At 33.1% G+C, this 12,994-nt stretch overlaps 1 protein-coding gene across 1 annotated transcript; it reads left to right on the plus strand.

Annotated features, from left to right (window-relative positions):
- The first annotated feature begins 305 nt into the window (after positions 1-305).
- Positions 306-12,662, plus strand: LOC142638664 (uncharacterized). Its single transcript, XM_075812720.1, has 6 exons — positions 306-2,115; positions 2,250-2,454; positions 2,601-2,779; positions 2,967-3,068; positions 11,677-11,967; positions 12,103-12,662. Exons 1-6 carry the CDS (start codon positions 306-308, stop codon positions 12,660-12,662), a joined length of 3,147 nt encoding a protein of 1,048 aa, XP_075668835.1.
- The last annotated feature ends 332 nt before the right edge of the window (positions 12,663-12,994 follow it).

Below are 12,994 nucleotides of genomic sequence, written 5' to 3' on the forward strand. Positions count from 1 at the left end.
CATTTTAGTTTATTTGTGTATGTTGTGGATTTGATTTACATAGTATTATTGTTTGGAAAATATAGTTTACAGAGGACTATGCTTTTGATTGTGGATGTTAGTATTGAGAAATTTATTTGTTGATAAAATGGTTGATACTAGTCTGAAATTATTGACTATTGTTTATGTATATTGAGTTGATGAATTTATTTGTGGATAAACTGGTTGCTGTTAGTTTGAAATTATTGACTATTGTTTGTGTATGTTGTGTTGATGAATTTATTTGTTGATAAAATAGTTGCTGCCAGTTGAAATTGTTGAGTGAAATGGAGTCAGCTTCTGTACCATCTAATGAACATGCTTCTACAACCGGGTCTAATGCTAATTCTTCATCTGTGAGAGCGAAATGTGATCCCGCATGGGATCATGTAACTGAAGAGTTTAAAGACGGAAAAAGTAGTTATAGATGTATACATTGTGGGAAAAGTTATAAAGGAGGGGGCATCAATAGGATGAAAAGACATCTAGCTGGAATTAAAGGTGATGTGGCTGCATGTATGGGTGTACCTTATGATGTTAGGTTTCAAATGGTTGAGAATTTGAAAGGCATTGCTAAATCTAAAGAACAAACAAAAAAGGATCAAGAAGCATCTAATTATTCACCATTAGAGGACTCACCAGAATTTGAAGATGTCCAAGAAATTACTCCTAGAGATAGGGGGTTAGGTAGGGGAAATAGAAGTGGTGCTCCTAGTAATTTTCCACTACGATCCAATCTTGGCAAGAGAAAGGTTGGTGACATTGGTAATTACTTTGCTCCTAGAACAACACCGGGAGCTCAACCTTCTATTAAAAGTGTTCTTGTTGGCAAAGAAAAGAAGTTTAGGGTTGATATGGCTGTAGCAAGATGGATGTATGATGCTTGCATTCCAATTAATGCTGTAAATTCTAGTTATTATCAACCTATGCTTAATGCTGTAGCTTCTTATGGTCCTGGATATAGAGGCCCAAATTATCATGCCCTTCGAGTGCCTTTGTTGAGAGAAGCAAAAAGAGAAGTCCAATTGATTGTTGATTCTCATCGTTCATATTGGGCTGATACTGGTTGTACAATAATGGCTGATGGGTGGACTGATACTAGGCATAGAACATTGATTAATTTCCTTGTCTATTGTCCTAAAGGAATTGTTTTTATACGTTCTGTTGATGCTTCTGACTTGGTTAAGGATGCTATTAATTTGAGTAACTTGTTTGATGAAATTGTTAATTGGGTTGGTCCTGCAAATATAGTGCATTTGGTCACTGACAATGCTGCAAATTATGTAGCTGCTGGAAGAATTTTGTGTGGAAAATATAGGAACATTAGTTGGTCACCTTGTGCAGCACATTGCCTAAACTTAATTTTTAAGGAGATTGGGAAGATGGATCATGTAGCTAAACTTGCAAAGCGTGCATCCAAGATCACAGTGTTCATCTATAATCATGTGGCTTTGCAAGCTTGGTTGAGGACTAGAAAAAATTGGACGGAAATTGTGCGTCCAGGGCCAACTAGGTTTGCTACTACTTTCATTGCCTTAGGGAGTCTTAAGGAACATAAGCATGATTTACAAGCATTGGTGACTAGCAAATTTTATGTTGAATCAAGATATGCAAAAGATAAGAAAGCAAAGGCAGTGGTGAAAATCATTCTTGACAATCAATTTTGGAATGATTGTCATGTAATTGTGCATATTATGTCACCATTGATTCGTTTATTACGCATTGTTGATTCTGATGAAAAACCAGCTATGGGTTATGTATATGATGGCATGTATAGAGTAATTGATGGAATCAAAAAAATTTTCAAGGACAAGAAGAGATTATGGGAGCCTTATGTTAATATTATCAAGGATCGTTGGGATAATCAATTTTATAGAGATATTCATGCTGCTGCTTATTGGTTGAATCCTGCATTCCAATATGACTCGTCTACTCTTAATAAGAGGCTAGAGACACAATCTGCTGTGACAGATGTTATTGAATCAAAAGTTTCAGTTGGCCGGTTGAAATTGGTGGAGGAATTAAGGCTATTTCGAGAGCGTGAACAAACTTTTGGAACCCAACTTGCTCAAGAATCAGCCAAGACATCTCAGCCGGGTAAGATATTGTTTATTTTAACTAATAATAAAATGAAAATATGTTTTAAAGATCATAGCTCTTTTTTATATTTTTGGGATAAGTATGTTTATTGATTCATTGTATCCTTGTTTTGTGTTGTATATGAAACTTAGATGAGTGGTGGAAGTTGTTTGGATCTTGTGCTCCAACCTTACAAAAGTTTGCAATTCGGATCCTTAGCCAAACAGCTGCCTCTTCGGGATGTGAGCGGAATTGGAGTGTTTTTGAACAAATACATAGCAAAAGAAGAAATAGATTGGAGCATCAACGACTTAATGATCTTGTGTATGTTCATTATAACTACCGATTGAAAGAAAGGTATATATATTATATAATCTCTTTGTTTCAACATTTTTGTGGGAAAATATGAGTGATTCACTAATTTGGTCAAGTGGGTTCTTTGTGATTGTGAAATATAAATGATTTGGTTATCAATTATTCATTATGTTCATCTTGTGATATAGAGTCAAAAGGAAGAAGTTCAATTTTGATCCTATTGATTATGCAAGTATCGACAAAACTAAATTTTGGGTAGTGGAAGATGAGGAGCCTCCATTTCTGGATCATGAGGAGATAGAGAATGCATTATATGAAGAGGGAGCTCATCCAATCGAAGAAGGATCATCTAGCCATGTACAAAGAGGTTAGCTTATAACAATTCTTTGTCTAGTTGTATATTTTAATTAGACTATTTATGATTTATGAGAAATGATTATTAGAATCGTTATTTCATTTATTGTTCTTTGGTTTTGGAATTTGTATAGATATGGACAATGAAGTGATTGAGGATGATGATGATGATATCAATTTGGAATCATTTGGTGATGAAGATGATGCTCCTCCCGGATTTAGAGATAAAAATCATCCTATTCCTATTGAAGATGAGGATGAGGATGAGGATGATGATAATGATGCTAGTGGCGGAGCATTTGGTTCACATGATGATATTGATTTCAATTTTCTTCATAACAAATGAGGCTTGAGTCTTAAAACTTATTAGTTGTTTGTTTGAAACTTTAAAACTTATTTGCTATTTGGATGTAATGAACTTATTTTTTATTTGCCATTTGGATGTAAATATAATGACTAATGAAGTTATTTATTTAGTTTTGTTGAAAGTTTATTTTGTTAAGGATGATTGTTATGTTAAATTCTTTAAAAAGATATTATATACTTCTTTAAAAAAATTATTAATTATTTATATAATTTAAATAAATAATAATTAAATTATTTATGACGTCACCGGTTCGACCATCGGTCCGACCTCGGTTCGACCTTAAAACCGGTATTTAGCTCCTTTTCCGGTTCTTTCACCGTACCGGTTTTTAAAACCATGTACTTGATCCACACACACAACACACAAGTTTAATATTCAATGAATGCCTATTTCATTTGTGTGTTTGTACATGTTCAAATGTGATGTGTGTGCGCTCAACCATATGTGGATTAAACCAAAAAGATTTTTGTTCTTTTTGTTTGCTTTTGGAAGTGATTTGTATCATTCATGTTTTTCAAAGTTTTTCAAGTTGTTTTTGTGTGAAACACATGTGTTCTGGGTGTTTTCGTGACTTATTTCATGTGTAAGCTCAATTGGGAGTTAAATGGTCCAATTCCCAAGTTTTTCAATCTTGGACAGAGACTTTCGCGACTATTTCACAAGTAAAACTTACCAACGAAATACCAGCAAGATACCAGCGAAATTTTGCGAATATGTAACCAACGAAAATTCCCAGCTTCCCACAAAAATCATTAGATCAGCTTTTAAAATGGTATTTCGTGGGACATTTGTTTTAAGTGTCTCCCATCTTCTCCCAAACCCCTATTTTAATGTTTCTACATCAAAATCCAACTAAATTCAATTGTTTTTTATTCCATTAATATTTCTAAGGTAATCTTTAACTCTTTTCATTGATTTTGATCCTTAGATTATGTTTTTGGGGGTTTTATGTTCATAGTTGGGATTTTTTCAAATGGGAGTTGAAAAACTTAATTTTTTTCAATCTTTTTTATTGGACTTTGTTTTAAATAATGATTTTCTTTGGATGTTGGCCCCTTGTGGCAAAAATAACATGTATTTAAGCAAGATTTTCATATGTTCTTGCATTATTTAACATACATGTGTAGTGTGTGCACTCTAAGTGTTTGATAAAATGCCCAAATGACGTTTTCTCGTTGTTTTGGACTCCGATGAGTACCAATTTTTGGAGATCACTATAATTATTCATGTTTATCATCTTTTAATCATTGGTGGTATATTTTATACATTTTACCCTGTGAGTGGTTATTCATGCATTGGTCATGCATCTCACATGCACACTAGATGCACCTTTGCTGCATGCACTCTAATACTTGACATGTTTTGCATTCACTCATGCTAGTTAAGTCTTTTTAGATCTTTTAGCACATATAACATGTTCTTGTGTCTACATCATGTCTTGGTCTATATTTTGTTCCATCATCCTTAGCATGTCATGTTTACATTATGCTTTGTAGCATTCTTTGTTTTTATCTTCCGTTTGAGCTTCTTTTTCTCATTCATCTTGCACCCCTCATGCATCATACCCTTGTTCATATCTTTTTTTCTTTCCCTCCTTTCTCTTGATTCACTTGTCTATTCATGACAAAAAGGGGGAGAATATACCGGAGTGTTTCATCATGTTTATATGACTCATGTGCACATTCTTATGGGGAGAAATTTTACCTCGTGCACATTCGTAAAGGGAGAAAGCCATAGGGAAGATACATATACTAAGGGGGAGAAGACAACTTTTATGGGAAAACCTTGTTTTGTCTTTGTTTTACTTTCTGCTTGTTTTCTCAATGCTTTATGGTGCTTTGAGTTACTTTTAGTATCTATGCTTTGCTGATCTCATTGCATCGTGTTTATGTGTTGGAACACACTTGTGCCCTTGTTGGATCTTGTATCCTTAATGCAAATACCTTTTGCATTTTGCATTGGTTGTGTGTTCTTGTGCCCTTGTTGGATGTTGTATCCTTAATGCAATCTAAACCTAATGCTTCTTTAGCGTTATTGCATCAGTTATGTGTTGGACATGCATACATCCTTATGCTATTGTGTTTTATTGGTTGCATGTTCGGATGATCATTTACTTTGCTATATGATCATTATAGTCATTTCCATATGACTGTTTTGGTTTATGACCACGTTGCTCATATGTTTCACATCATGTTTACTTGATCGCAATTTACTTGTTACATTATACTTGTCCTTTTATCACTTAATTTACCTTAAGGGTCTAATGTATTTTGTGCAAGTGTTTCAGGTTACACGTACATATGTTCCAAGTGCTTTACAACTTCTAGATTTAGGTGTGAGTGAGTTTTGTCATTATTTTCAAACTCACGTTTAAGTCTAGAGTCTGTTATAGGGTGTTTTGTCACGAAATAGCCAAAAGGGGAGATTGTAAAGTTGTGATTTACAACTATGATTTATGTTGGCTTTATTCTATGAAAAAAGTGTTTTAATTGCATAAATTTGTTTCCTTGTATTTTTGTGGGATTTTAGTGTATTAGGTTTAGTATTAAGTTGGTGAAAACTCAAGCTTAATTGAAGATCAATGCATTTTGCGACTAACTCGTGAGAAGTTCGCGAGAAGGTTTCCTGTGAAAAAGGCATGTGAGAAGCACATGACTGAAAGCTGAAGAGTCATGCTAGGCTGTCAATTTCGCGAGTATTTCACGGGTAAGGCCTTCCCGCGAGATACTCATGAAACTCTCTTCTTAGAGATTTTTAAGTGTGACTTTCTTATCCTTCACCCACACTCTATATACCTTCATTACCCACAAAAGTATGAGAGATCATTTAGAGAGAAAAACCCTAGATAGGTTTTCAACAATACACACACCCATCTTTTAGAAAGAGAGCTACTCATTCTTAGTGATAAATCATTGTAGTCTTTTCTCTTTCCCTCTCTCATTGTCATATCTTGAGAGGAGATTTTTACCTAAACACAACCCACACTTTTTCGGAGTGTAGAGAGTGTTTTGGAGATTGGGAAGTTTTAAGGATTCGCCAAAAGAAGCTGGTGAGGCTTGGCGGACGGAATCAATCGTATTGTGGGATTAGGAAAGCTAGACAAGACACGGTTACGAGAAACCTTATTGGAGTAGGAGATTGGAGGACTTAGGTACATTGGATAGATTAGACTTGGAGTGTCTCTTGTTATTCGTGTATTCCAACTTATTGTCTAGTGAATCGATTTATCGCTTGGAGGGCGGCAGAGAGGTTTTTTGCCGAGTTCTTCGGTTTCCTCTTCGATAACACATTGCCGTATTATCTTGTGTTTGCCTCTTTCTTCCCTTACTCTTGTACTTTACTTTTATTATTTGTTGTTCATGTTTATGCACTAGAGTAGTATCGGTTGTTTGCGCTTCTTTTACTCTTGTTTCCGCACTTAGATAAGTTACAGTAAAATCAACCGAGTCGTAATTTATTATTTTGGGGTCTAAACAGCTTTTGTGTTTTTTACACAAATCCGAGCTTTCAATTCCAATAAATGCTAAACTACTTGTCTTAGGCTCAGTCTCAATCGCATTCTCATTCTCAGTCTTAGACTTGTTGGCAGGAAAGAGTAATGAAATGGAAAGAGTTGTTTATCCATAATTACATATTGAACCGGCAGCTTCCGAGTCAGATGTGGTACCGGATGGTGGAAATAAATGCGAAAATGAGGGTACTGAGGGATTTTGAATTATTTCTTCATCATTTTGGGAACTGTCTGTTGTTTCAGACCTAGCTGATGGGAAGAGTAACCCTATGGAATTGGAATGAGAGAATTTTGGAGACTTGTTGTTAGGGAAGAATAATGGAGACTCAAAGTCCGAGTGTGACAACACAGGTGATGGGAAAATTGACTCTACCAATGACGGACTAAAATATGGACTTGTTTCTTCACGAATTGGACTACGATGGCCGTGAGACATGTTGATCAATAAAATCAGTTCGTCTTTGATGTCAGCTACTTCTCCATGGATGCCTCCTAGCAGTTTTGCTTCCTAGGTCAATAAGAAAATCAGCCTATTGATAAGAGCAAATAGTACCATCTCCGCCATGACGCTTCTATTCTTGCTCCAACCAAACCTATATATGCTATTTAATTTGAATTTGGCTTTTCTCTATGAATTATGATCCCACTTTCCCTAAGCTTTCCTCCGCTTGATTTCTTGTAACTTTGTTTCTAGCTTTTTTTTTTTTTTTTTACTCAGATAAGTTTGCTTTAGCCTTTGGTCACGTTTGTCGGAAATATCAATGAGTTTTAATAGTTAACTAACTCATTAACGTGTGGGACTTTTTGACTTTCCCGGCCATTGTAAATAGCAAAGTCCACAAATATTTTAATAGTTAATTCTCTCATTAGAGGTGAGGTCCTTTTGGTTTCATCCTCGAAGTAGTGTCGAACCTTCCTTCCACTTTCCCTGCCAAATTCTACTCAATCAATTTTGTTTATGAAAACAAATTCATATATGTGACAAAGACAAAGTCTTCTTGACTTCGCTCGTCAGCACTCAACAATAGCAATGCCAATTATCAAGTAAGCAAAAATTTAGGACAGGAAAATCAAATTCATATATGCGACAGAGACAAAGACTTTTTGACTTCGCTCGTCAACACTCAACAGTAATTAATTCTCTCATTAGAGAAGAGGTCCTTCTGTTTTCAACCTCGAAGTAGTGTCGAACCTTCCTTCTACTTTCCCTGCCAAATTCTGCTTAATCAATTTTGTTTATGAAAGCAAATTCATATGTGCGACAGAGATAAAAGACTTCTTGACTTCGCTCGTCAACACACAACAGTAGCAATGCCAGTTATCAAGGTGACGTAGGATAGAATCTTCAAATTAATTTTTGTAATTATTTAATTTTGATATTTTTATGTAAAATTCATTATTTTAGGTTTAGATTATTTATTTCTTTGTTTTTAGGTGTTTTTAATGCTTTTAGGTCAAATTTGGTTCATGTTATGGTTAGGTATTAGTTAAGACTTATTTTAGAATATAATTTTTTTTCTGTCAAATTTTATGAAGCTCTTAAATAGGCCTCTAAGTTTGTAAACATTATTCTGAGATTAGTATTAATAAAAATTCAGATGTTTTGTCAAAATTCTTTCTCCGATAATTTCAATTTATCGCTTTGTGGATTCATGAACTTGAGGTTTAATACCCAGAAGCTAACAGTTTAATTCATATTCTTCAAAGAAAGTATCGTGTATACTTTTTTTAGACTTCCACGACATCAAAAGTAAACCAAAATTTAGGACAGGAAAATCAAATTCATATATGCGACAAAGACAGAGACTTTTTGACTTGGCTTGTCAACACTTAACAGTAGCAATGCTAATTAGCAAGTAAACCAAAATTTAGGACAAGAAATCATCAAATTTCTTTTTTGACAACCAAAGTCCTTATACTATTTCCTAATCGCTCATTGGGAAATTCATAATACAAGGTAAGCTATTATTACGTAATATCTACACCATATAATATATAATATTAGAAGTATAGTATGTATTGTTGCAATATCCTTGTTGCAGCTTATAGGTCACGTCATTTTATATATTTTATTTTATTTTTTTACAATACTGAATAATATATGAAAATATTAAAAAGCTTCATCCAGCTTCCTTAGAAAAAAAAAATTCACATATTCTAACAACCATCGGTCTACTTTCTATGTCACTAAATCAAAATAAATATTTGCTTACTTGATTATTTTACTATTCATAGTCAGTTATAGCATTCAGATTAGTTCGAGAAAAAAATTATATTTATTTTAACATAAAAACCTACCTTTTCTATTTTGCCAAATTACTTTTCAAAAACACACATATCAAATTTTCTTTTTAACTTTATTTCATTAAAATATCAAACTTTTTTTTTCTAATTTTTTTTCTTTGTTCACACACTACAACCACTGTCCACTATCTTTCTTCATCTTGTTGAAACCCATAGAAAGAAAAAAAAATTAGATGCACCACAACAATGCTTGCGTATATTTGCCCAATTATTGCAACAAGCATATTGCACAATGGATGCATAAGCTGGTGTAGTGATTTTTTCGATTTGTTGGAAAAATTAGGGGCTTATGCTATTTTTCATCCACTTATGCGAATGCTCTTAATTGTGGTTTTCAGACCTAGACTGTTCAAAGAACCGGTAAAGGGAAAGGTTCAAGCTTTTTAATGTTGGACCGAGATTTAATTGAGGTTGAACCATGATGATATTATAATTAATAAAAATAAAAATAATTGTACTAAATTTGTAAACATTAGCAAGATTGACTAAAAATATCTAAAAAAATTGAAACATACTTCTAAATTAATTTTCATGATAATATAAGGTTAATAGAAAATAATACAACTTAAATAAGCTTGACAATAGACTTACACTAGCTTGTAACCCCATGTATATACATGGATATACTTAAAAGATATACATTAACATGCATACTATAATTCGTACATACGTAATATAAATATTTTTGATAGTCATCCTTATATATATTTTTTTAACTCTTTAAAAAGTCTTGTAAGAATATTATTAGGTAGAAAATATAAATTTTTCATTTTTTTATTATTATTATTTTTTATTCATTAATTCTAGACTCTTTGATTTTTGTATGCAATAACTCATTTGGATGGATATTTAGATATTGTACCACATTTGACTCCAAAATTAAGAAATAAAACTCTCTCTAAAAATATAAAATTTAGGACACATGACACAAAATTGGACTTCAATTATAGAATATAATTGGATTTTTTTTCTAAGTTTTGCCTATTAATATATATATATATATAGATAATTATCCTTCAAGTATAAATCAATTTTATTAAATAAAAAAATTACTTTTATTAACTTAGTAAATTCCCATGCAAATGAATTATTATTGAATCACAGGTAAATTTAGCAAAGACAACAAAGTTTGTAATATTTAATAAATTGAGAGAGGTGATATAATAAGTTGAGAAATTATAAACCACGTAAGTATAAAATAAATATAATAATAGATCATAATTAAACACAAGGAATCCAAGTGGTGTGTTGGTTACAATGTGAGGCTTACAACCCAATTCTCTATTTTTTTAAACATAAAGTCAACTCTGTGACCCAGTTGAACTAGCTCACGGTTCAAATGGTTTTTGGGTTGAACCATGGTTCAAGGGGTTCTCTTAGATTCTTCAAAATCAAATAACCAATTTTCACTCATAAAAATTGATTTTATGACTGGTTCATGATTAACCCAGTTGGACCTACCGATTCGGTTTGAATTTGAAAACCATGCTCTTAAAGTATTAAAATAACATTCTTGCAAGAGGTATAATATTGTCATTGAAGTGGGTTTAAATTTTCTCCAACATCACACACCTCTTCAATTTATGATTTTTTATTTTTATAATTGTTGCTTATATATGGAAATTTTGTTTATTTGGAAATATATTAATTTTAGAAATTATTGCACCTACTAAGGAATAACTATTACAATCCTTTTAGAGATGAGTAAATTCCTCATTTTAAAGAATAGCTATTTATAAGGAATGACTATTTCTTGTAATAAAAACATTACCAAACTAAAAAATAGCTAAACCATATAAATAACTATTACATTACAGTGTTTATTATAGTTTACCAAACATGCCAACATGAGAATGTTCTAGTACAAACATAGAGAAATTCAAACAAATAAGGTGTCATATTGTTGGAGAAATGGTTGCCACTAATAGATTCCATTGGTAGACATATGTTCAATAAAATCTTCCATGGGCTCGTTGCTTTAGGCAACTCTTTCCTCTTGCATTGGGAATCTTGAACCCAGTCCCAAAATTTTGGGTTTTAGCTAATACCTGGCTCGATTATTTTTACCCATGACATATTTGATAGGACCCAACAGTCTCAAGTCGTGTCAAGTACTCGTTACCTATTGGGTTTAGCCATCCCAGGTTGGGACAAGCCATCTCAAATCTTAGTTTGCGTTATGTTGGAAGTGATAAACCAAAAGGTGCCTCTTAATATTTCATAACAGCTTGTGTATTTTGTTTTACCATAATTGTTCGTGTCTTTTGTTTTTCTATAACTGTTTGTGTCTATTGTATTTTATAACATTTATGTATTTGAGTCTTCCACGTTTTAGAATTTTTTGTTATGAAATAAAGAGTCATGAAAATAATGACAATTCTTGTAACTTCACCCTATAAAATGGGATAGATATATGATGTGAAAGTGTGTAAGAGAAAAAGTTGTAGTAAGCTTTCAAGGTAGTAGCCTGATCTCTTTTTTTGAGTTTGAACTACTCTAATTAAATTTTCATTCCCTTCTTTTTTGTGAGTATTTTGGTACAATTTAAGTCAAGGATTTGTAAAGCCAACAAAGTGGAATCAGAGCCAAGTTCTTAGAGCCTAGAGTCTTTGTCTACACCATTAGTGAAGATGTCTTCTAACATGGTGCAACAACAAATTCCTAAATTGATGAAAGAAAATTATAAGAGCTAGCAAATTCAAATGAAAAGCGTTGTTTGGATCACAAGAGCTATGGGAGCTTGTCACTGATGGGTATGTAAAACCCACAAGTGAGCAAGAAGCCATCTACAACGTAGAGCAAAAAAATTTGCTCAAGGATCAGAGGAAGAAAGACAAGAAGGCACTATTTCTACTCTATCAAGGGGTGGTTGAGTCAACTTTTGAGAAAATTACCAAAGCAAAATCGAGTAAAGAAGTATGGGAGATTCTTGGCATTTTCTTCAAGGGTGTAGATCTTGTGAAAAGATTTTGTTTGCAAACTCTTCATGCCAAGTTTGAAGTTGCTCACATGAAAGATGGTGAGACTATTTCGATTATTAATCATGATTACTTGTAATTGTTAATCGTTTGAAAAAGTAACGGAGAGAGTATTGAAGATGTTCGTGTGGTGGAGAAAATATTAAGATCTCTTGCAAATAAATTTGAGCTTGTAGTGGTGGTTATTGAAGAGTCCAAAGATTTGGAGACTCTCTCAATTGAGGAATTAATGGGATCACTTCAAATGCATGAGCAACATATAGAAAAGAATTCTAGCTCTGTTGTCATTGAGCAAACATTAGAGTCAAAATTTACTCTAAGAGAGGAGAAGCCTAATGGCTCCCGTGGAGGATATACCAATAGCAACTATGGCAAAGGTCATGGAAGAGGAACATCCAGAGGCCAATCTGCTCGCGCATGTGGAGGTAATAGAAATGTCCAATGTTTCAATTGCAACAAATTTGAACATCATGCATCAGACTGCCGGTACAATAAATCTGAGGGGCACGATGAACAATCTAATCTTGTTGAGGCATCCAATGTTGAAAAAGAAGAATGCATACTTCTTTTAGCACAAGAAGAGGCAAATAATTCACAAGAGATGTGGTATCTTAATTCTAGAGCTAGTAACCACATGAGTGGGGGAAAAAAAAAAAAAACGCAGCTTTCTGTTGAGCTTGTTGAAGGTGTTCAAGGCGATGTCCGTTTGGGAGATTCATCCAAATTTCCCATATAAGGTAAAGGAAAAATTGGAATATGTCAAAGGAATGGTGTTTTGCAATTTATCTTCAACTAGTCGCAGACCCACGTGATCCATGGGAGTAGATAATTATTTTATAATTGTGTTATAAAATATAATTTTTTTTCTAAATTTTGTTGAAGATGATTTTGTTCTCTCTAAAAATTAAACAATTTCTAAAATTATTTCATCTTTCTAACTCTACCAATATATCATTCTATTATTTTGGGTTGCGTTTGATTGATATTATGTTATAGTACACTATGTTTTTCTTTTCTTTTCTTTTTTTGTGCAATTAAACTTTTAATTCCTCATTCTCTTAAAGAAGA

The sequence above is a fragment of the Castanea sativa genome, chromosome 6 (genome assembly GCF_040712315.1).
Source record: "Castanea sativa cultivar Marrone di Chiusa Pesio chromosome 6, ASM4071231v1".
In the NCBI taxonomy this organism is placed as follows: domain Eukaryota; kingdom Viridiplantae; phylum Streptophyta; class Magnoliopsida; order Fagales; family Fagaceae; genus Castanea; species Castanea sativa.

Coding starts and splice junctions, on each gene's coding strand:
- LOC142638664 (XM_075812720.1), top strand. CDS start 306: ATGGAGTCAGCTTCTGTACCATCTAATGAACATGCTTCTACAACCGGG. Junction 2,116..2,249: donor AGCCAAGACATCTCAGCCGG/GTAAGATATTGT, acceptor TATGAAACTTAG/ATGAGTGGTGGAAGTTGTTT. Junction 2,455..2,600: donor AACTACCGATTGAAAGAAAG/GTATATATATTA, acceptor CTTGTGATATAG/AGTCAAAAGGAAGAAGTTCA.